Here is a 25,849-nt window from a genome sequence, read left to right on the forward strand (position 1 = left end):
TGCCTCTCATTATGGTGGCATCTGAACAGTGCCCCCCACCCCATACTGTGCCCCTTTATACCCTGCATTGTGCCCTCTTACCACACCCTGTGCAGTGCCCATAGTCATTCTCTGTACTGTGCCCTCTTATACCCTTTTATCCGGTCACTGTATGGTGGTTTTATCATTGTATGGCGGTGTTATCACTATATGGCGGTGGTATCCAATAACTGCATGGCCATAACTGTATCCCCTTCCATGCCCACACCACCTTTTTTTAGACCTGGCATGAGCGGGAAAATATACAGATTGCGGTGTTAAGGACCTTTGCGCCACAATCTGTGTCAGAAATACGCCTAACATAGACCTATTTCTATATAATAAATGACCCCCTAATTGTATTATTATTCGGGGGTAGGGCTAATATCTTTATATTACATGGATTCTAGTGTATTATACTGTGCCCTGTATTTCCCAGTAGAAAATGATCCTTGGGAAGCACAGTCCTAATCCCTGACCACCAGGACCAGTTAGCGCTCTGTCAGCACATGGCGGCCTCCCCTCTCCGCCACGCTGCTCCGCTGTGTACTGGGGCTTATTCTGACACTAGGGCTGGGTTCACATCCCATTTGTGCCATCCATTTAATGCATACCAAAAATGTATGTGTTACAGATGCCTCAGACTGATGCCGCACAGTGGCATCCGGTCACCATACAATCCTCAGACTGATGCCGCACAGTGGCGTCCGGTCACCATACAATCCTCAGACTGATGCCGTACAGTGGCATCCGGTCACCATACAATCCTCAGACTGATGCCGTACAGTGGCGTCCGGTCACCATACAATCCTCAGACTGATGCCGTACAGTGGCGTCCGGTCACCATACAATCCTCAGACTGATGCCGTACAGTGGCGTCCGGTCACCATACAATCCTCAGACTGATGCCGTACAGTGGCGTCCGGTCACCATACAATCCTCAGACTGATGCCGTACAGTGGCGTCCGGTCACCATACAATCCTCAGACTGATGCCGTACAGCGGCGTCCGGTCACCATACAATCCTCAGACTGATGCCGTACAGTGGCGTCCGGTCACCATACAATCCTCAGACTGATGCCGCACAGTGGCGTCCGTTCACCATACAATCCTCAGACTGATGCCGTACAGTGGCGTCCGTTCACCATACAATCCTCAGACTGATGCCGTACAGTGGCGTCCGGTCACCATACAATCCTCAGACTGATGCCGTACAGTGGCGTCCGTTCACCACACAGTTACATAGTAGAAAAAACATATACGGTAACGTCTGCATTTTTTACTTGACTCTGCAGGATACAAAAACGTGGAGCGCTGCACATTTGTATACATCAAACCGATAGGAAAAACGTGATGTGAACACACATTGGGGGCTACTGTATTCCCCCAATGTGGGGGCTACTGGGGGTCATTATTCTGAATGGGGGCGACTGGGGGTTATTATTCTAAATGCCGGACCACAGGTGGTCATTATACAGTGGGGGGGGATTGGGGGTTCATTATACTGTGTGAAGAGCCACTAGTAGTCATTATACTGTATTGGGGCCACTGGGGGTCATTATACCGTGTGGGAGCCACAGGGGGACATGTGAATGTAAAAAAATGCCTCATGGGGGCCCACTGAACCTGGAGCCGGCCCGCCTCGCGAACAAGCTATGTTTAGTTCGGGACATCTCTAATTAACCCCTGAAAGCCACAATGTGCATCTGAGATACAGCGATCAGCGATAAACGCAGCATCTGAGAGCTTCAATGACAGGGGGAGGTCCACGTCATTGTACCAACTCATTTCCCCAAAATTTGCTTTGTCACAAAGTCATTTGTCATGAAGCCAATTTTTTCGTAAAATTCGGCGAAGTTGCCTACACCTGACTATATAAGAAACTCCCCAGCAGCCATTTTCTAAAGTTTATTGCAGTTATGAAAGAGAGAGCAGTGTCATTGCTGTGCTCTGTTGTATTACATTAGACAGTTAACTTATATATATAATTCAGATAGTTAGGGGAAGATAGTCAGTGTAGGTTAGGCCTCATGCACGCGAGCCGCAGTTTTTGCGGCTTGGATGTGGACCCATACACTTCAATGGGGACGCAAAAGATGCGGACAGCACTCTGTGTGCTGTTCGCATCCGTTGCTTCGTTCCGTGGTCCGCAAAAAATATATAACCTGTCCTATTCTTGTCCGTTTTGTAGAAAAGAATAGGCAGTTATATCAATGGCTGTCCGTGCCGTTCTGAAAATTGTGGAACGCACACGGAAGCTATCTGTGTTTTGCGGATCCGCAGTTTGCGGACCGCAAAGCACACAACAGTCGTGTGCATGAGGCCTTAGATTGACATATAATGTAGCTGATAGGTTCCAGTGCAGGGTGTTAGGTAGTGTGATAGGTTCTGCTGTCCATACATACATGCTACAGACACAGTGCTGTGACGTCACACGTTGCACGTATTTGAAAAAATATGCGCAACATTATGTTGCCGATTTTCACAATTGCGATAATATTTGAGCACTCTATCTGCATATAAATCTATTGCAATTTTCTGCTGTGCCAAACATTTTCTCCAGTCTCAGGAAACTTAAGGTATACCATCTTGAAAAATGTAGCATAAGTGACCCAGGCCTGTATTGCGCGCGAAATACACGCAAATAACATTGCCGATTTTCGCAATCAAGAATATAATCATGAATTTGCGAATATAGGACGAATATTCTAAAAAATATTCACAAAATATTGCGAATTCGAATATTGCCCCTGCCGCTCATCACTAGTAGGTAATGAAAGACAGCAAATATCCCCTCAAGTAGGTTTTCAGGGTATCCCACAATATCAACGGTTCATCATAAGTAGAGATGAGTGAAATTTTAAAAAATTCGATTTGTCCGATTTTCCCCCCCAAAAATAAAAAATTGGTTTCATGCGAATTTATTTGCAGTGAATCGCGTTAAAAAACAGCCTTTTTAGTGGTATAGAACACTGTGCCTTGCAGTAACACGCATAGGGAGTCTACTGTGGTAGTAAAACAATACTGTGAGTCCGTATGACATGCAGATGACAGGCGTCGCACTTAGAATCACTGCACACTTCACTTATTTGGGCAGTCACGGGGCCAAAACTGACTAAATAACTATAAACTCAGCTTTACAGGTCGATGTTAGTGTCAAGAAGAAACTAACTCCTTTTACACCGTCGTCAGCTGATTCCACATAGATGTCTACAGAACCTGTTCTATTAAATGCTTATACAAATAGAGCCCCCGACAGAGTGGAGAGGGGGTCAGCAGTGAGTTTGTGTTGACGTCACTGATTATTTTGCCCTTCCTCTGATCTGTCAGAACAATAACCCCCAAAAAACGGATCCTCTCTGTGGAGCATCTGCCTTTATTCAGTCAGCATTTGGTCAGTTATCCATCAGTATTGCTAATGCCAAAAAAACAGGAGTGGATCCAAAACAGAGCTGACCGAGTCAACCATTCAAGAACCGCTGAATTGCTGGTCAAGACACGACCGCTAGATGACACCGGGAGCTCAGGCCTCTCGCTGCAACTCCTGCTGCCATGCCCGCTTACTCTGCTGCAACTTGTGCCTGCACCAGGCCTCTGCCACCCCCCTGTGCAGGGCCTGGCACTTCTCTGTCTGACATACTGTTAGATGAAATAAATAAATAAAAGGAAATTAAAAACAGCCCAAAAAAGTCAGTAATTTTCTCACTTCACCACACAATGGCTAATAAGCCCTTTTTTTCCCTCACTTCACCATACATCAGCAAATACTTTTTTGTGCCACTAATACACTACAAAAAGGGCTTTAGAACATATAACTTTATCACTGAATGGCAAATAGGCCCTTATTTTTTTCCACTTATACACACCCCAGAAGGCTTTAGAACATATAACTGCACCGCTGAACGGCAAATAGGCCCTTATATCTTTCACTTATACATGACACAAAAGGGCTTTAGAACATATAACTGTCCTTCTGAATGGCAAATAGGCCCATAACTTTTTCCACTTATACAGGCCACAAAAGGCTTTAGAACATATAACTGCAACGCTGAACGGCAAATAAATTTTTATTTTTTCCACTTATACACTCCACAAATGGCTTTAGAAAATATAACTGCACCGCTGAATGGCAAATATATTTTTCTTTTGCCACTAATACATGACAAAAAGGGCTATAGAACATATAACTGCATCGGTTAACGGCAAATAATATTTTTTGTTGTGCCGCTAATACACGCCAAAAAGGGCTGTAATTTTCTCACTTCACCACACAACGGCTAATAAGCCCTTTTTTTCTCACTAATACAAGCCAAAAAACGCTTTAGAACCTAAAACTGCACCGCACAAGAGTAAATAAGACGTAGAAATATTTCCTTGTAATAAACCCTGTTAATGGCTGTATCAAACAGCACTTGCACCACAATAACAAGAACGGTTTGATGGAATTACAGAGCTGTATAATGGCAATTTGGATCCCCAGTCAGTGCAGCAAGGTGTAATAGGATTGTTCCTATTAGCCAGGCTGTAACCTCCCCTACTGATCCCTGTTCTACATAAACGCTGTGGAATGATTACTCCCTATCCTTTCCCTACACCTTGAACAATCTTTCCCTGAACTTGTAAATCGTTTTTTTAGCACAATGTCTTTCCTAGCACTGTCCCTAGCGCCTGCTGACGCAGAATCCAAGATGGCTGAGGCAATTTCTAGGGCTGTGACATCATAGGGTTGGCTGGCTGCTAATTGACTGTATGCATGGCATTATGGGTGATCCCACGTTCCTAGAGTTCCTTGCTCCATGTCCTCACACGTGCAGAAGCCATTTTAGGAAAAAAATATGATTCGTTACCACAAAGTGTGAGGAAATTCGGATTCGGTGCAAATCGAATTTTTCCTTAAATTCGGATCGAATTCCGATTCGATTCGCTCTTCTCTAATCATAAGCTTGGTTGTCTGCTAAGAATACCTGCCACTGGTCTGGAATCCAGTCATTGGGAGAGTAGACTGAGATACATCTAGGATCATCGGCGAATGGTCAGATATTGCTCTCAGTAGACAATGTCACTGACTAAAGAATAGAAAAGGGATTTACAACATATCTAATCAATTCAAGAAAGGACACCTATGTCCTAGGATGGCGTTGTCTGTACACATCTAACCAGCCCACTTCTTCCAGAAAGAGTGCGAGCGGAGTTTAGGTAGTACACCCTAGTGGGGCTGCGTGTGCCGGAGTGTGGAATCGGTCTAGATCCATATGGGTAATTAGATTGTTATCTCTTAGGCAAACAACTCCTGCCTCCAGGTAATTAGCTTGATGCAAAATCCCCAAAGCAGAAGGGTTGTATACACCAAAGATACCATAACGGGCATATATAAGCATGCACAAAAACATGGTGACCCTCAGAATCTTCAGATACCTGATGTGCTTCTGCAGTGACAAGCTACGGGTACGCTGACGCCGCTTTAATGCAGTGGCCGGGTTAGGTGGATAATATATCCTGTATTTGTTTGTGACGCCAATTGCAGTATGCGCAGGGTACTATCCCAGGGCCCTTCCAGATTAGGAATTCCAGAGTGGTGTAATGGCCTTTAATGTCTCTATAGCTTTGTGGTAGTTGTGTCTACTACCTGGGTACGGCCAGACTCCTGGCTCCTCGCTCACTTGCAATAAATTTGAATGTAGTGAAAGTAGGAGCAATGGAGGAACTTGGCAGAATAATTGATGTTCAGACCTTTAGATGAAGTTCAAATTTCTTTACTAAAAGTAACTTTCATCCAAGCAGTATACAGCTTTGGTCTCTTGGTCCCAGCAGGTTTTGGCAATCATTGGCAGAAATGAGTACTTCTGCTTTAAATTTGGAGCTTGAAGGATAAAACGTTTGATTGGTAGCTCTGTAATTGTGGCAGGGTTAGCTTCTGCACTTATCTGGTAACTTCTGCTGTATGGGGACAGACTAGCTGAGGAGGAATGAGCTGAGCTTCTCCTAGGTTTCTGGACATATCTCACAGATGGATTCTCAGGGGATGCTTTCTTCCTGGAACTCTGGAGGTTGTCTGTAGTTTTCTGCTTTTCTTATCCAGCTGAGCTGAAGGTGCTCAGACTGGCTATATGACCAAGTCTCAGCCGAGACTATGTCCTTGCTGTCTTCCTTATGCAGGGGGTCTCCTGGACACTATCACACAGCCTCCCCAAGCAGGGGGGTGCTCACACTGACTCTAACTTCCTTCTCCACCCATGCGGCAGGATGTGGGACCAGCCCACCCTCTCCACAGAGGGGGAGCTAAGATGGAATAATCCATTCCAGCTCAGATACACTAAACTGGGACTTGTACTTGCAAATGTGTTGCTGCCACCTACTGGTAACCAGGAACAATTGCATTTAACATAGATTTATATGCACATTTGTGGAAGACATAATGTAAATGATATCTGATGACAGTATAAAGGCTCTTAGGAGATAGTAGCTGGGAAGAGGTGTGTAGTAACACAACTCTGGGGTGTTACAATTTCCATCTTGGATCTATGTATCAGAAGGGAGACCCTTCTCGAGTAGGACATATGATAAGAATGTTTAGCCCATTGTACACACAGACAATATGTGGGACAAATTTACAATTTTACAGATTTAATGCAGCACATGATGTCTGCTAGTCAGTCCATGATGATATATGGAGATTAAATCCTGACTATAAGGAAAAATGACACAAGTCCTCTCTTCAGGATAGGCAGCTCACCACCACAGTGTTGGGGGGATATTCGCTGGAGGCTGGTCCATTCCTCTGCCTGCCATGGACTCATGAAACATATAGCTATGTCCCCAACAACCATGGATAGGTCATGGAATATTGATTTTCCATCTCCCTTAGTCACCTCTTCACAGCTGTAAACGTGGCACAATGTTTCTGGAGCTCTGCTGAAAATTCTAGAAAAAGCATCACTTTGGTGATATCACGAGATCTGCAGGCCAGATGGAGAATCAAATCACGATCGTTACAGTTCTTGCAATCAGGCAAGAGGAGGTCTCGGTGGAGCTCCAGGTGAAGGGGCTCTAGTAGTCACTCTGTGAATTTGCTCAACTGTGAATGCAGGCGAGAGGATCTCATAATGAAACATGTCGCTGAGCCATTTTTCGATAAAGGAAACAGGAGCTTGGCTTTCAGAATGCTCCGGGAGGCTGATAATCCCGATATTGTTTTGACATATATTTAGACTGTTTACACTGCCTAATAGAGAAGATTAGTATATCTACCCCATTATCGTCTTCTACACTATTTTGGACTAGTAAAAATGACATAACACTTAGGCAAGAAAATTGAAATCATTAATCCAACACTGGAGGTCAAGATAGCAAAGATCTCCACAGCTACCATATTCTTCCCCTTCACACTGAGATAAGTAAGGACAAATGTAACCCACACACTGCTGAATATGATTATACTAAAAGTTATGTTCTTGGCTTCATTAAAACGATCTGGAAAATCCTTGGCCACAAATGCTGTCCCAAGACAAATCAGAGCCAACAAACCAATGTAGCCGATCACCAAAAAGAAGAAAATAGATGACCCTTCATTACACAACAAGAGAATAGTGTCCGTTTCTGTGTCTACATCTAGATATGGTGGATATAACATGACCCATATGGCTGATAATAGAATTTCACCCATGGAACAGAGGAAAACCAGTGACATGGAAAATCTCCTTCCTAAGAGTTTCTTAATCCTGCTCCCGGGCTGTGTAGCCTTGAAAGCAATGATAACCGTCAGAGTTTTAGCCAATACAGAAGAAACAGAGACTGTGAAGACAACTCCAAATGCAGCTTGTCTGAGGAGACAACGAATCTGTGATGGCCGACCGATGAACAGCAATGTGCACATGAAGCAAAGTGTGATGGAAATGAGGAGACCATAGCTGAGGTTCCGATTATTGGCTTTCACTATTGGAGTCTCTCGGTATTTCAAAAAAATTCCAAGAATCACACTTGTCATGATAGCAAATAGTAATGAGACACTGGTCAATGTTGCTCCTAAAATGTCTCCATATGAAAGAAAATTAACATCTTTGGGTACACAATTGGTTCTATTAATATTTGAGTTTTCATATCTGGAACATTCCAAGCAGCTCTGGGAGTCTGTGAATAAAATCACAAAGGAAGAATCAAAACTAGGCCTTTACATCTGTAAATATACTGCACTATATAGAAGTACTCGGAGGATAAAGGCGACAAAAAGGTAGGAAGATTAAACACTATGACGGAGAAGACAGAAGTTTTGTGAAAAATAAAAGAAGGACAAGAAAATATCATTCAGGAGAAAATAAAAAGATGGAAGAAGAAAGAAAAAAGTTGAATAAAGGGTCCTTAGAAACAAAGAAGAAGATAAAGAAGGATGAGAAGTACTGTAGATGCATCTAACAGTCTAACAGAACCTTCAATGCAGATTATGTAAAAGCAGTGCCACAAAATAGTTCAGCATGCCCAACAAATCCCATTACAGGCTATAGAGTCCACTGGACATCATTTATTGTTGTCATTTGACAGCTCTAGCACTTCTGTTCATCTTGTAGTTCAGCTCCTTTAATGGAACAGAACAACAGAATCTGGAGAACCAAGCCTAAGGAGAGTCTGATTACTAATGTCACAATCCCATTATATTAATTTGCATATATTTACATATAATGTAGGTAGAATTTAAAACATGCCTACAGGAAAAAAAAAGAATTCCCCATGCACTTAGATCCCTTAGAGCAAGAAAGATAGAAATACAACACCTGATTTAATCAGTGCAGAGGCTGCAGTGATCACACGTCCTTATTAGCTAGCAATTCCCTGTACAGACACACAGACTGCATGTAATTTCCTGTATAGGAAAGACAAGCTATTATATTAGTCTACTAGCAGAAGGACCCGGCTTCGCACGGGTACATTTCATCTATTTCATTTCATGTTTGTGTGTTGTATCGACAGTATCCACAATAACAGTACCCCGCCCCTCCCAACAGTGACCGCCACAGTGGCTTGCCCCTTAACAGTAAAATCCACAGTGCCCTCCCCTTTAACAGTGACCGCCACAGCGGCCTCCCCTTTATTAGTGACCTCCAAAGTACCCTGTCTCGTTAATGGTGATATCCTCAATGACCCGCCCCCTTAACAGGGATCTCTACAGAGCTCTGTTCCCTTAAAATGTGACCTCCACAACACCCCGCTCCCTTAACATTGACCTCTACAGAATGCCGCCTCTTATCACTGACCTCCATAGTGGACCGCCCCCTTAAGTGTGACCTCCATAGCTCCCTGCCCTTTTAAAGCTGACCTGCAGCAGTGAAGAAAAATGGATGGGTTGTTATGGAAACCTGGTGTAAAACTGTGTGTATGTGGAGACTAAGGGCCTGCAAGTTTCTATTGGCTGATAAGAGTCATGTGACCAGGCTTCTATTGGCTAATGCATTTTTTGGGAATATCTCACACAGGGTTGTCCTTTTGAACAGCTCACTCTCAGACAGCAGCACTGTGCAGTCTGAGCGAGAGCTGCAGGGAGAAAGTCACTATCCCTCCCATCCCTGCAGCTGACAGAAGTTGATTTTTACCTTCATTTTTTCAATCCCTGGCTGCGGAGTGGGAGGGGCGTGGTCTAACCTGTGGTTTATCTGGATCTGGGGGTGGAGTTTTTAAATCCATCTTTGGAGGGTGGCCTGAATAGCCACCCTACCTGCCCCCTGAACTGTAACCTCCACAGCACTCCACTCCCTTAACAGTGTCATCCATAGCGCCCTGCCCCTTTAAAGCTGACCTACAGCAGTGAAGGAAAATTGCTGGGTTGTTATGGAAACCTACAGTAAAACTGTGTGTATGTGGAGACTAAGGCCCTGCAAGCTTCTATTCTTAAGGCTTTCACACTGACATTTTGGCTTTCCGTTTGTGAGATCCGTTCAGGGCTCTCACAAGCAGTCCAAAACAGATAAGTTTTGCCCTAATGCATTCTGAATGGAAAAGGATCCGCTCAGAATGCATCACTTTGCCTCCGTTCCATCTCCATTCCGCTTTGGAGGCGGACACCAAAACGCTGCTTGCAGCATTTTGGTGTCAGTCTGACAAACCTAAGCCAAACGGATCCGTTCTGACACACAATGTAAGTCAATGGGGACGGTTTTCTATGACACAATCTGGCACAATATGAAACAGATCCGTCCTCCATTGACTTTCAGTTGTGTTCAAGATGGATCCGTTAAAGATAATACAAACTGATCAGTTCTGAACGGATGCTGACGGTTGTATTATCTGAACGGATCTGTCTGTGCAGGTCCATGACTGATCCGCACCAAACGCGAGTGTGAAAGTAGCTTTAATTATAAGTTAGAAATTAAAATTCACACATAGAAGTGTAGTACCCCAGACCTGAGCGTACTACTATGGTATTTGCAATTGTTTACTGTTTTATATGCAAAGGGAATGTGATGTAATGTAATGCATCTTGTTCATCAACAGATGGGGTATGGTTGGCAATGTTTGGTAACAGAAATGTAACTTACCTTTCTTTTTCTCACCTCTTGGTAGGAGTGGGGTGGTCCAACTTCCTGCCAAGGGTGGGGCAGAGCTAGGGAGAGTCATTCTAAGAGAGTAGAACGAGGAGTGAAGGAGAATGTGATCCATCTCCCACTTCTCCAGGTCACGAGGACCACAGAGGCAGCTCATCTGTGAGGACCACTACCCCAGCCTGCAGGGTAATAGGCCACAGAAAATTTACAAGTGACGGTATATTGGAGTCAGCAGGGTGATCAAGCGACCAATCTACCAAGGCTGCAAAAGTGGTGGGAAACACATTAAGACTCCATCAGGAGAGTTCAGGACAGGCATAATGGGAAGCCTGCATCATACAGTGGACATCTACTGTCACAGGTTCCAGAGTCAAGCTATAGGGAAGGAATCCAAAGAAAGCGAGATAGATAGAGAGAGAGAAGAGAGAGAGGCAGCGTACTCTCTACGAGCTGCTAAAGAATGGGCTGAAATCCATTTTTGCACTCAGTGAAGGAAGACGTTGTTTGTTCAACTATCTCCGTATGGTTCCTTTTGTAAGAATGTGGGGCAAGGGACCTTAAATGTATTACTCTGCTATGTTGTATTGTATAATTACTGCAACATCTCACTTTGGTTAGTAGATGGTAGCAGAGGATAAGATGAAAAAAGTCTACATTGGAGCTGCCTATCAGAGGAAAACTAATAACCTATTTAGTTTGCGAAGTTGGAAAATAGCCAATTTATGGGCTGTTTTAGACCCTTACAAGTGTAATAGCAAACTGAATATGCAAGTTTGACACTGCACTTAGAAAATGACTTATTGCATCACACTCTCCCTGTGTAAGGGGAGGAGGTTCCTCTAGAAGCAGGAAGTGAGCAGATGGAGGCTGTGCTTGGTGCTTCTGGAAACCACAAGGGATCATCTCTGCTGAATCTGGAAGGAAATGGCCAGCACGAAGGGGAAGTTTGCAGAGACGACCGTAGGAGTGTCGTGTCTGTAAGATCCAGTTCTGGTATGGACCAGGAAATAGGAAAAAGCACCAAGAACCTGCTCAAGGAACTGTAAGTGCAACTTTGCCGCGCCGCATTGCACCACACTGGTAAAGTGGCATTTGAACATGCATCAATGCTCCAAGTACAGTTACATTGCAGTGTACAGGCTGTCAGCTAATGCATAGCCCTAAGGAACTCATATGCTGACACCTTCCTATCTCACTGGCTGCTCATAGGGTGTTATATGCTGGGAGCTTGAGTAAGGATTAAAGTTACAAGAGACAGACATAATTTCCCTGTGGATTACATATAGTATTGCACAACAGTGATGGACGAATATCGGCCCCAGACGACAGCTTCTCAGGATGTTCCAAATGAAATTTTTTGACAGGCCTAGTGGCGTGAACATCCTTAGCTGGTACCCAGGACCTTTCCTTCGGTCCATAGCCTTTCCATTGTACCAGATACTTTAAAGAGTTGCAGACTCTCCTAACATCCAAAATTTCTCAGAATCATTAACCAGTACTGGCGGCAGAGCGGGCTGTGAAGGAACAACAGCAGTAACATGTTTTTTCAACAGAGATTTATGGAAGACATCATGGATGTGGAACAAATCAGGTAACCTTAACCCTTTCACGACCGCAATCTGTATATATACGTGATAGCTGCACATACCCCGTGCAGCTACCACGTATATATACGTTCTGGCAGCTCTTTAATCCAAGCGCTGCAAAGCGCTTGAATTAAAGCTTCTGCCCCTGCCCTGTATGCTGTCACGGACAGCATACAGTGCAGTAATGCCGGCAAGGGACCAATCAGAGTGGCCCCTTGCCGGCAATCGATCCGATTGGTTAGTCTGTGCAGACTAACCAATCGGATTGCGGCAGTGTTAAAATGCTGGTTTCATGCTCTGATCTGCGCTCTGCAGATCAGAGCATGAAATCAGGTAATCCGTCCTCGAGTAATACACCCCCCCGCCAATCTGTGCCCCCGATCTGTGGCTGTGCCCCCCCTTGTGCCGCCTGCAGCTCAACTCCTAGCTGCCGTGATGCGGTCCGCCCCCTCCCCGCCCCATGCAGTCATTTTTTAGCCTCCCCAATCCACCCCCCCTACCCATGCAGTCATTTTGTAGCCTCCCCGATCCCCCCCTACCTTTCCAGCGCTGCCCCCCGATCCCCCTGCTGTGTGCGATGGCGGCGGCTCCATACCTGAGCCGCCGCTATCAGCAGAGAGTGTCAGCTCTATGCTGACACTCTCCTGTAACCCCATAGATGCCGCGGTTGCGGCATCGATGAGGTTAACAGAGGGAGGGAGCTCCCTCTCTCAACCATCAGGGCTGCATCGCTGTGATTGCAGCACCCGATGGTTGCCATGGCAACCGGACGCTTTGCAAAAGCGTCCTGTTGTCATGGAAAGGTGTCCAGTGCTGCCACCTACAGGACATCTGGAAGTATTATACTTTGGAATGCAAGAGCATTGCAAAGTATAGTACAACTATCAGCCCCACTGCATCTTGAAGATCCAAGAGGGAACTGATAAAAAAAGTGAAAATAATTAAAGTAAAAATAAATAAATAAAAATGTAAATTAAAAAGAGAAATTGCCTTTTCCTATAAAAAAATGAAAACATAAAATAAAATACACATATTAGGTGTCAGCGCGTCCGTAACAACCGCCTCTATAAATATATCACATGATAGACCCCGTCCGATAAACACCATAAAAAAAAAAAAATAAACTGTGCCAAAAAAGCTATTTTTGTCACCTTACATCACAAAAAGTGCAACAGCAAGCGATCAAAAAGGCTTATGACCCAAAAATAGTACCAATCAAACATTCACCTCATGCCGCAAAAAATGATACCCTATTTAAGACAATCGCCCAAAAAATAAAAAAGTTATGGCTCTCAGACTATAGAGACACTAAAACATCATTTGTTTGGTTTCAGAAATGCTATTATTGTGTAAAACGTAAAAAGTATACATATTAGGTATTGCCACGTCCGTAACGATCTTCTCTATAAAACTATCACATGACCTAACTCCTCAGATGAATGCTGTAAAAATAAATAAATGAAAACTGTTCCAAAACAGCCAATTTTTGGGTCACCTTGCCCCATAAAGTGTAATAATGAATGATCAAAAAATCCTATGTACCCAAAATTGGTACCAATAAAAACCTCAACTCTTTCTGCAAAAAACTAGCCCCTGCACAAGACGATCGGCAGAAAAATAAAAAACATATGGCGTTCAGAAAACCAATCCAGCACAATCTGCCTTCCAAAAACCGTATGGCATTCCTTTCCTTCTGCGCCCTGCCATGTGCCCATACAGCAGTTTATGACCACATGTGGGGTGTTTCTGTAAACCACAGAATCAGGGTAATAAATATTGAGTTTTTTTTGGCTGTTAACCCTCAATGTGTTAAAGAAAAAAAATATATAAAATGGAAAATCTGCCAAAAAAGTGAAATTTAGAAATTTAATCTCCATTTTCCTTTAATTCTTGTGGAACGCCTAAAGGGTTAACAAAGTTTGTGAAATCAGTTTTGAGTAACTTGAGGGGTGTAGTTTCTACAATGGGGTCATTTATGGGGGTTTCCACTATGTAGGCCCCACAAAGTGACTTCAGATCTGAACTGGTCCTTAAAAAGTGCGTTTTGGAAATTTTCTTAAAAATTGTAAGAATTGCTTCTAAACTTCTAAGCCTTCTAACGTCCTAAAAAAATAAAATTACATTTACAAAATGATGCCAACATAAAGTAGACATATGGGGAATGTTAAGTAATAAATATTTTATTAGGTATCACTTTCTGTTTTAGAAGCAGAGAAATTGAAATTTGGAAAATTGTGAATTTTTCAAAATTTTGGGTAAATTTAGGATTTTTTCATAAATAAAGGTGAACTACAGGGAGTGCAGAATTATTAGGCAAATGAGTATTTTGACCACATCATCCTCTTTATGCATGTTGTCTTACTCCAAGCTGTATAGGCTCGAAAGCCTACTACCAATTAAGCATATTAGGTGATGTGCATCTCTGTAATGGGAAGGGGTGTGGTCTAATGACATCAACACCCTATATCAGGTGTGCATAATTATTAGGCAACTTCCTTTCCTTTGGCAAAATGGGTCAAAAGAAGGACTTGACAGGCTCAGAAAAGTCAAAAATAGTGAGATATCTTGCAGAGGGATGCAGCACTCTTAAAATTGCAAAGCTTCTGAAGCGTGATCATCGAACAATCAAGCGTTTCATTCAAAATAGTCAACAGGGTCGCAAGAAGCGTGTGGAAAAACCAAGGCGCAAAATAACTGCCCATGAACTGAGAAAAGTCAAGCGTGCAGCTGCCAAGATGCCACTTGCCACCAGTTTGGCCATATTTCAGAGCTGCAACATCACTGGAGTGCCCAAAAGCACAAGGTGTGCAATACTCAGAGACATGGCCAAGGTAAGAAAGGCTGAAAGACGACCACCACTGAACAAGACACACAAGCTGAAACGTTAAGACTGGGCCAAGAAATATCTCAAGACTGATTTTTCTAAGGTTTTATGGACTGATGAAATGAGAGTGAGTCTTGATGGGCCAGATGGATGGGCCCGTGGCTGGATTGGTAAAGGGCAGAGAGCTCCAGTCCGACTCAGATGCCAGCAAGGTGGAGGTGGAGTACTGGTTTGGGCTGGTATCATCAAAGATGAGCTTGTGGGGCCTTTTCGGGTTGAGGATGGAGTCAAGCTCAACTCCCAGTCCTACTGCCAGTTTCTGGAAGACACCTTCTTCAAGCAGTGGTACAGGAAGAAGTCTGCATCCTTCAAGAAAAACATGATTTTCATGCAGGACAATGCTCCATCACACACGTCCAAGTACTCCACAGCGTGGCTGGCAAGAAAGGGTATAAAAGAAGAAAATCGAATGACATGGCCTCCTTGTTCACCTGATCTGAACCCCATTGAGAACCTGTGGTCCATCATCAAATGTGAGATTTACAAGGAGGGAAAACAGTACACCTCTCTGAACAGTGTCTGGGAGGCTGTGGTTGCTGCTGCACGCAATGTTGATGGTGAACAGATCAAAACACTGACAGAATCCATGGATGGCAGCTTTTGAGTGTCCTTGCAAAGAAAGGTGGCTATATTGGTCACTGATTTGTTTTTGTTTTGTTTTTGAATGTCAGAAATGTATATTTGTGAATGTTGAGATGTTATATTGGTTTCACTGGTAAAAATAAATAATTGAAATGGGTATATATTTGTTTTTTGTTAAGTTGCCTAATAATTATGCACAGTAATAGTCACCTGCACACACAGATATCCCCCTAAAATAGCTAAAACTAAAAACAAACTAAAAACTACTTCCAAAAATATTCAGCTTTGATATTAATGAGTTTTTTGGGTTCATTGAGAACATGGTTGTTGTTCAATAATAAAATTAATCCTCAAAAATACAACTTGCCTAATAATTCTGCACTCCCTGTATATTGACTCAAATATATGACTATCATGAAGTACAATGTGTCACGAGAAAACAATCTCAGAATGGCGTGGATAAGTAAAAGTGTTCCAAAGCTATTACCACTTAAAGTGACGCATGTCAGATTTGTACATTTTGACCTGGACACTGGGGCATCAATGACCCTTGGTCATGAAGGGGTTAATCTAAATGACACTGGATTGATTACCTCTGTAATCTCGTATAGACCTATAAAACGAGGTGCAAACTTTATGGAGGCCACATTGAGAGGCAGATTCTTAGAGGACAGCCACACCTGATCCCCAACCTGAAAATCCATCCCCCTAGGACTTGTCCTGCTGGTGAACTGTGAACCCTACCCATTCCCAGTAGACCCTGGTCCCATGTTTCTATGGACTTCCTCACGGATCTGCCACCTGCTGTACCCCATATTAGATATTATCCTCTGCTTTTATATTGTGAGCTTTATAATTTAACCACTTAAGGACCACCCACTGTCTTTTGCCGTCACTGTTTTAAAGGGAACTATCATGTTTCTTGAGACACCGAGCACATAGACACCCGCTGCGACCTTCTGACCCCAGGCACAACAGGGTCAGCGATACCATAGGTAATGACAGGAACAGAGGGCTTCTGTGAGCACTCCTGCTCTACAAATGAACTGTAACTAACAGTTTTGGTTCTTAAAGCCTTTTGCTCTACAGCCAGGATCGGAGGCAGCTCCAATACTGATGGTTAACACTTTGACTGCCCCAGTCTGTGACCACAGCATGGTATTCCCCCTCTCATTGGGTCCCAGTGATCTGATCAGCGGATGAGTAAGCCCTCTGGAGTCAGGCCAGGGGACCTAGAAAGTATCATAGGACTGTAAATTCAGTAAGGGCACACTATTGTTGTCCTAAACACAGCCTATGCCATAAAGACACAGAGCAAAATGTATTAAAATATAGGAACATTGTGTCTGATAGGGGTGTCCAGTTTGTGTCAAGAATTTGGAGAGCCTTCTGTCAAAGGTGCCAAATCTCATTGTCTTTCTCGTCTGACTATCATCCTGAGAGTAACAGGCAGACGGAGCGACTTAATCAGTCTGTGGAACAATTTTTCAGGTCATATGTCTCTGGTGATCAACAGTTGTGGGTTAAATACCTTCCTTTGGCAGAATTTGCGATTAACAACCATGTTAATCCCTCCGCTGGTGTCTCCCCATTTTTTTGCAACTACGGTTTCCATCCTCGTTTTCATTCTGAGTCATCTGTCTCCTCGTCTAACCCCTAGTAGAAGTGCACAAATAGTTCCACAACATAGACAGTGACATACTAGAGGGGGGTCAATGACAAAAATTCCAACCAAAAAATATATATCTTAATCAGGGGACATTTTTATGCGTCTTAAAGGGAAATTCTCTGAAATGTGCCCTGTTGGAGCCTAGACATTTTTTATTTTAGGCCACGGGAGTACAAATTAGGCATTCACCTGACAATGAAATTCTGATTATGTGGCTCAAGGTACATTATGCAGTCAATGGATAAAAATTTTACTGTAGGCCACTGGACTACAGGCCACAAACATTAGGCATTCACTGGACAAAAAAGATCAAGTGATTATGTGGCCGGAGGTACAGTCAGGTCCAAAAATATTGGGACATCGACACAATTCTAACATTTTTGGATTTATACACCACCACAATGGATTTGAAAAAAAAAAACAAGACGTGCTTTAAATGCAGACTGTCAGCTTTAATTTGAGGGTATTTACATCCAAATCAGGTGAATGGTGTAGGAATTACAGCAGTTTGCATATGTGCCTCCCACTTGTTAAGGGACCAAAAGTAATGGGACAGAATAATAATCATAAATCAAACTTTCACTTTTTAATACTTGGTTGCAAATCCTTTGCAGTCAATTACAGCCTGAAGTCTGGAACGCATAGACATCACCAGACGCTGGGTTTCATCCCTGGTGATGCTCTGCCGAGCCTCTACTGCAACGGTCTTCAGTTCCTGCTTGTTCTTGGGGCATTTTCCCTTCAGTTTTGTCTTAAGCAAGTGAAATGCATGCTCAATCGGATTCAGGTCAAGTAATTTACTTGGCCATTGCATAACATTCCACTTCTTTCCCTTAAAATACTTTTTGGTTGCTTTTGCAGTATGCTTTGGGTCATTGTCCATCTGCACTGTGAAGCGCCATCCAATCAGTTCTGAAGAATGTGGCTGAATATGAGCAGATAATATTGCCCGAAACACTTTAGAATTCATCCTGCTGCTTTGGTCAGCAGTCAAATCATCAATAAATACAAGAGAACATTTATATTGGCAGCCATACATGCTGCCAATACAACGCCATGACACTACCACGACCATGCTTCCCTGATGAAGTGGTATGCTTAGGATCATGAGCAGTTCCTTTCCTTCTACATACTCTTCTCTTTCCATCACTCTAGTACAAGTTGATCTTGGTCTCATCTGTCCATAGGATGTTGTTCCAGAACTGTGAAGGCTTTATTAGATGTCGTTTGGCAAACTCTAATCTGGCCTTCCTGTTTTTGAGGTTGGTTTACATCTTGTGGTGAACCCTCTGTATTCACTCTGGTGAAGTCTTCTCTTGATTGTTGACTTTGACACACATACACCTACCTCCTGGAGAGTGTTCTTGATCTAGCCAACTGTTGTGAAGGGTGTTTTCTTCACCAGGGAAATAATTATTTGGTCATCCACCACAGTTGTTTTCCGTGGTCTTCCAGGTCTTTTGGTGTTGCTGAACTCACCGATGCATTTCTTCATTTTAAGAATGTTCCAAACAGTTGTTTTGGCCAAGCCTAATGTTTTTGCTATCTCTCTGATGGGTTTGTTTTGTTTTTTTCAGCCTAATGATGGCTTGCTTCACTGATAGTGACAGCTCTTTGGATCTCATCTTGAGAGTTGACAGCAACAAATTCCAAATGCAAATAGCACACTTGAAATGAACTCTGGACCTTTTATCTGCTCATTGTAATTGGAATAATGAGGGAATAACACACACCTGGCCATGGAACAGCCGAGAAGCCAATTGTCCCATTACTTTTGGTTCCTTAACAAGTGGAAGGCAGATATGTAAACTGTTGTAATTCCTACATCGTTCACCTAATTTGGATGTAAATACCCTCAAATTAAAGCTGACAGTCTGCAGGTAAAGCACATCTTGTTCGTTTCATTTCAAATCCATTGTGGTGGTTTATAGAGCCAAAAATGTTAGAATTGTGTCAATGTCCCAATATTTATGGACCTGACTGTATAAGGTTGCTATAATTGAAGCAGTGCTATGGGAGTTTCAATCCGCCTTTTCCCGATGTGAGGAGGACTTCGGGTGCACAACAGCTATCGAACACGAAATAAGAACTGGGGATACTCCCCCGATTTGAGAAAGGTACCGGCAGATTCTCTACCAAGAAGTGAAAATTCATTGATGGCACTACAGCGTGCCAAGTATTTCTCAACTCTGGACTTGGCAAGTGGCTGCTGGCGACTACCTGTGGCAGAGAAGGATTGACAGAAGACAGCCTTTATCCTACCCATGGTGCCGTGTGAGTTCAACAGAATGCCCATCGGGCTGATGAATGCTCCGGGTACATTCCAACACCTAACGGAACACTGCCTGGGTGAACTGAACTTTGAGTTGATTCTGATCTACCTGGATGACGTGAAAGTCAAGCGATAGCATTCGCGAATCGTCCCGGCAGATGTTCGTCCATCACTAGTCAAGAATGACACCATACCACCCACAGGGCAATGGGGCCTATGAAAGATTCAACAGGATGCTTCGACAGATGCTCCGTACTCTGGAGAAAGAATGTAAGTTGCGCTGGCTTGTGTATTTTCCTGAACTACTCTGGGCATATAATAATCGTGTTCATAACACTACCGGATATACTCCACACATGCTACTGCTCGGTCATCCAGCGCAAGAAGTTTCTAAAATGAACCTTGGACATCTTTCGGAAGAGTTCCCTAGGACAGCTGACTCATGGGTGCAGGAGCACAAAGACAAACTGAGGATTATTCATTGGTTTTTCAATGAGAAGTTGCAACAGCAAACCCCTAGGGATCATCAACCTGTGCAGACTACACACTTGTCGTTGGGTGACAGAGTATTGGTTCGTGCTAAACGGCCCACAGATAAATTGGAAGACCGCTGGAAACCGCAGCCATAAATTGTGAAACGGCAGGTGTATCTGGAAGGCCCAGTCTACGATGTCCAAAGGGAAGACTGTGAAAGGCCGAATCGAAGATTACACCGTAGCATGCTCAAACCTTGTCTTTCAGAGGGTCGTTCCCCGACAGATAATTCTGGAGGTGTTCAGGAGCGGCAATCGAAGCCTGTCAGTCCAAGAGACATATGGTGGTGGCTAATCCCTACTCTGCCATTACAGACTGACGAGTCATCCACCCCAAATTGTGCAGTAGCAGACACTATTCCTGAAAATGTGCTACCACCCCGGGAGGGTCGGGTCCTGTTCCTGCACCAATGACAGAAGACCCAGGCCTTTGCAGATCGGAGCGGTCCATGGCAGGTATCCCCCCTCAGTGCTATGTAGCAGATTAATTTATTTGGTAGAGCTGTCGGGATGCCAAAATTCTAGTCAGGTGGCATGTAAGGATGTGGGGCAAGGGACCTTGACTGCTGGGAAAGAACCGTTGTCTGTGTGGCATTGTGTACCCTCTGTACCTGTGGGCACAGCCCTCGGTCTTCTTTCACTTTCATCATCACCTTTTTCACTGCATCTAACCCCAGGGAGCAATTGCTCGAGTATGACAACATGACACTACAACACTACATCAGGGCCACTACCACTCCCATCCTCTACACCAGCTCCCACGGGGACTCACTGCAGAGGTAAATAACCAAATAGATATCTAAATGGATCAATAGAGGAAAACTTTAAAGGGACACTGACAGGGCCAATAAGCATATTGAGGTATATATATGGCACTACAGGTCTTATAATGGGTATTACAATCATATAAGTATCCCCCCTGTCCACATTATACATACGGTAAACTTAAGTTTTATAACCTGCTCCAACGGTCTTCAATCTGCCCAAGGGGCGGCGTTTCACCTCTCTTGCGCCCAGCCAGCCTCCCCCAACTGCCGCTTTAAAGCGCCGCCCAGCTCATGAATATTCAGTTTGCTGGGCGGCTTCTGCGGTCCCCGCTCTGAAGCGCTACGCTTAAAGGGGTTCTGCACTTTCAATTAACTGATGATCTATGCTCTGGATAGATCATCAGCTTCTGATCGGCGGGGGTCCGACACCCGGGACCCCCGCAGATCAGCTGTTTGAGAAGGCAGCGGCACTCCAGCAGCGCCGCGGCCTTCTCACTGTTTACCGCCGGGCCGCCCGCCCACTGACGTCACGACTTGTATCAACTAGAGTGGGCGCGGCTAAGCTCTGTTCACTTGAATGGAGCTTAGCCGCGCCCACTGTAGTTGATACAAGTCGTGACGTCAGTGGGCGGGCGGCCTGGCGGTAAACAGTGAGAAGGCCGCGGCGCTCCTGGAGCGCCGCTGCCTTCTCAAACAGCTGATCGGCGGGGGTCCCGGGTGTCGGACCCCCGCCGATCAGAAGCTGATGATCTATCCAGAGGATAGATCATCAGTGAATTGAAAGTGCAGAACCCCTTTAACAGTGCCCGGCGCATGCGCCGGATCTTGTGAAGTCCGGTACAGTAAGCGCCGCCCAGCTCATCAATATTCACTTCGCTGGGCGGCGCTTACTGTCCCCGACTTCACAAGATCCGGCGCATGCGCAGGGCACTGTTCAGCGCAGCGCTTCAGAGCGGGGACCGCAGAAGCCGCCCAGCAAACTGAATATTCATGAGCTGGGCGGCGCTTCAAAGCGGTAGTTGGGGAGGCTGGCTGGGCGCAAGAGAGGTGAAACGCCGCCCCTTGGGCAGATTGAAGACCATTGGAGCAGGTTATAAAACTTAAGTTTACCGTATGTATAATGTGGACAGGGGGGATACTTATATGATTGTAATACCCATTATAAGACCTGTACTGCCATATATATACCTCAATATGCTTATTGGCCCTGTCAGTGTCCCTTTAATGCTATTGCTCCCTTAGATATAATGTCATTGCTGAATCGCTGTATACCACCACATCATCCTGTCTTCTGTAAGACCATGACATACCTATAAGACTACTACTTCTCTTCAGTGTCAATATGGGGAGAAGCAGTGGTATAACACCATGCAGATACCTGTCATTGAAGTCAGCATATTTTAAGTGAATGGAACAGGCACAGCCGGTGCCCACCAACTCCATATTGTGGTGGTAATAGACTGGAAAAAGAGTATAAGCATCAAGAGGTGAGGTGATTTATTAAAGGGCATCTGTCAGCAGATTTGTACCTATGAAACTAGGAGACCTATTACCAGTGGGCTTGGCAGCTGCAGGCATCTGGGTTGGTCTCGTGTTAATATGTGCTCCCATTGCTGAGAAAAATGATTGACAGGGCCAGGCAGTGGTGATGTGGTTTTGACTGACTGTCCCTGTCAATTAAAAAAGAGAGGGCACAGCACTTACAGAGACAGCAGAGCATCTAGGAGCAACAGGAGTGCTGTCGTTACACCTAGGGGGGCTCTGCTCTCTCTGGAACTGTAGCACTCTCCACTTTGATTGACAGGACAAGGTGTGATGAGGCTTCACTGCCCAGCCCTGTCAATCAAAGTGGAGAGGATGAGGCAGTTACAGAAAGAGCTGAGCTTCTAGATGCAATGGGGGTTGCTCCTAGAGGCTCATTTGCATATATTAAAACTTCATTTTTCTCAGAAATGTGGGCACATATGAACATGGGACCAACAGAGATGCCTTCATCTGCCAAGAGAACATGTAAGGCCTCTTTCACATGAGCGAGTTTTCCGCGAGGGTGCAATGTGTGACGTGAATGCATAGTACCAGCACTGAATCCAGAACCATTCATTTTAATGGGTCTATGTACATGAAGTTTTGGGTTGCGTGAAAAACGCAACATGTTCTATATTCTGCATTTTTCACGCAGGCCTGGCCCATAGAAGTGAATGGGGCTTTAGTGAAAAACGCATTGCATCCGGAAGCAAGTCCGGATGCAATGCGTTTTTCACTGATGGTTGCCAAGAGATGTTGTTTGTAAACCTTCAGTTTTTTTATGAGAAAAACACATCAAAACGCATTGCACCCGCACGGAAACAACTGAATGCAATCCCTGAAAAAACTGACCGAACTTGCAAAATGGTGCGAGTTTCGCTGAACGCACCCTGAGCCAATCCGTATCGTTCGCGTGAAGAGGTACAAAAACTGCTGACAGATGCCTTGTAAGACTTCTTCACACAATCATCTTGTTATGCACACTTTTGGGGCCCATTATGGTTGTCCATTCAAGTAAGTGGACATCTTTTAGTTTACAATTCTCAAATCTTTCATTATACCATTCCCCTTACTTGAGATCACACAGATGAATCACATTTGCTCACATATCGCTCAGTATCACAGACCTGTTGTGTTGGACATTTCACCCTTGGTGCATTGGACACAGTCGTAACAACATGAAGCTTCCCCTTCTCTCTTTGCCTTCCTGTACCCAGGTTTACAAGGTTCATTGCAAATTGATGGAGGCACCTGAAACGGAGAATATCTTAATGGAAGCAGCCACTCAACATGTAAAGGCGATTTCCTCAGCAAATTATACCAAACATTTGGAGCACAAATGTATTCACCATGATAGACACTTTTATACCAATGTAGAGACACTGTGTGCAGATAAAATAATTTGCACAATGGTATTAATCATACGTGGCATAGTTTGGTGCTAATATGTAAGGATGTGGGGCAAGGGAATGTATTACTCTGCTATGTGGTAAATTGTATAATTACTGTAACATCTCACTTTGGTCAGTAGGTGGCACCAAAGGATAAGATAATAAAAGTCTACATTGGAGCTGCCTATCAGAGGAATACTATACCTATTTAGTTTGCAAAGTTGGTAAATAGATAATTTATGGGCTGTTTTAGACCCTTACAAGTGTGATAGCAAACTCAATATGTAGGTTTGACACTGCACTTAGCAAATGGCTTATTGCATCACACTCTCCCTGTGTAAGGAAGGAGGTTCCTCTGAAGCAGAAAGTGAGCAGACGGAGGCTGTGCTTGGTGCTTCAGGAAACCAGAAGGGAATGCAGCGACAACTCCTGGAGTGTCGTGTCTGTAGGATCCAATTCTGGAGTGGACCAGGAAATAAGAAAAAGCACCAAGAACCTGCTCAAGGAACTTTGCCGCGTCACATTGCACCACACTGTTGAAGTGACATTTGGAAATACAATAACGCTCCAAGTACAGTTACATTGCAGTGTACGGGCTACAAGCTACTGCATAGCCCTAAGGGACTCATATGATGGCACCTTCCTATCCCACTGGCTGCTCAGAGGGTGTTATATTCTGGTAGCTGGAGTAAGGATTAAAGTTACAAGAGACAGACATAATTTCCCTGTGGATCACAAATAGTATTGTGCAATACTTAGGGTGCACCCTAACGAGGAACTTGTCCAGGAACATACAAGTGCAGCTAGGCTGCTTAATGGACTTTGGGGAAAACATCACAGTTACCAGTTACAGTGCAAGGGGAGACCTAACTCTCCTTAGGGAGAGAGCACATTAATCAGTGTGAGGAGACATAAACCATACATGCTCCTCTAGAATTCTGGGAGGGAAGAAATGCAAATGTGCTCTTAACAAGCTTTGCCTCTAATGCCACCAGATGTAAGGCAACTAGTCTATAAGTAAATATTCAGCTCTTAAAATAAGCCTTGAGACATGACTTGGATATTAAATAAGCAAGCACCTCATCTGCAGACAGCTGTTTTTCAGGGTGATTGCTCCTCGTCAGTGCAGAGCAGAGAGTACTGGCTTAACTGGGTAGGAGGCCTGTGTACGAGCAAGGGGGGAACTAACTCTCCTTAGGGAGAGAGCCCCTAATCAGTGTGAGGAGACTTATAGACCATACATGCTCCTCTGAAATTCTGGGAGGGAAGAAATGCAAATGGCTGTTAACAAGCTTTGCCTCTAATGCCACTAGATGTAAGGCAACTATCTTATAAGTCAATATTCAGCTCTTAAAATAAGCCTGAAGACATGACTTGGATATTAAATAAGCCAGTTCCTCTTCTGCAGACAGCTGTTTTGGGGTGATTGCCCCTCATCAGTGCAGAGCAGAGAGTACTGGCTTAACTGGGTAGGAGGCCTTTGTCCAAGGAAGGAAGGAACTAACTCTCCTTAGGGAAAGAGCACCTTAATCAGTGTGAGGAGACTTATAGGCCATACATGCTCCTCTAGAATTCTGGGAGGGAAGAAATGCAAATGAACTCTTAACAAGCTTTGCCTCTAATGCCACCAGATGTAAGGGAGCTATCCTATAAGTCAATATTCAGCTATTCCCTAAAGAGAGTTAGTTTCCCCCTTGTTCGGACACAGTCCTCCTACCCAGTTAAGCCAGTACTCTCTGCTCTGCACTGATGAGGGGCAATCACCCCGAAACAGCTGTCTGCAGATGAGGTACTGGCTTATTTAATAATTTAATATCCAAGTCATGTCTCAAGGCTTATTTTAAGAGCTGAATATTGACTTATAGGATAGCTGCCTTACATCTGGTGGCATTAGAGGCAAAGCTTGTTAAGAGCTCACTTGTTAGACAGTGTTACATTTACTGTTGGTTTATTCTCTGTGTACCAATCTGTTTTATATATTCTCAGCTTCTTGTTCACTACATTGTTCAGTAAACTCAACTGCTGGGAAAGAACCGTTGTCTGTGTCTGTGCGGCTTTGTGTACCCTCTGTACCTGTGGGCCCAGCCCTAACAT

At 44.2% G+C, this 25,849-nt stretch overlaps 1 protein-coding gene across 1 annotated transcript; it reads right to left on the bottom strand.

The window, feature by feature from the left end:
* Positions 1-376: 376 nt before the first annotated feature.
* Positions 377-25,849, bottom strand: LOC122935193 (vomeronasal type-2 receptor 26-like; the record flags this gene model as incomplete). Its single annotated transcript, XM_044290955.1, has 4 exons — positions 25,697-25,849; positions 23,492-23,615; positions 7,310-8,145; positions 377-406 (listed from the first exon to the last, which is right to left on the bottom strand). Coding segments are annotated over exons 1-4 (1,143 nt in total), but the record flags the coding sequence as incomplete, so codon positions are not given.

The sequence above is a fragment of the Bufo gargarizans genome, chromosome 4, assembly GCF_014858855.1.
Source record: "Bufo gargarizans isolate SCDJY-AF-19 chromosome 4, ASM1485885v1, whole genome shotgun sequence".
Classification (NCBI taxonomy): domain Eukaryota; kingdom Metazoa; phylum Chordata; class Amphibia; order Anura; family Bufonidae; genus Bufo; species Bufo gargarizans.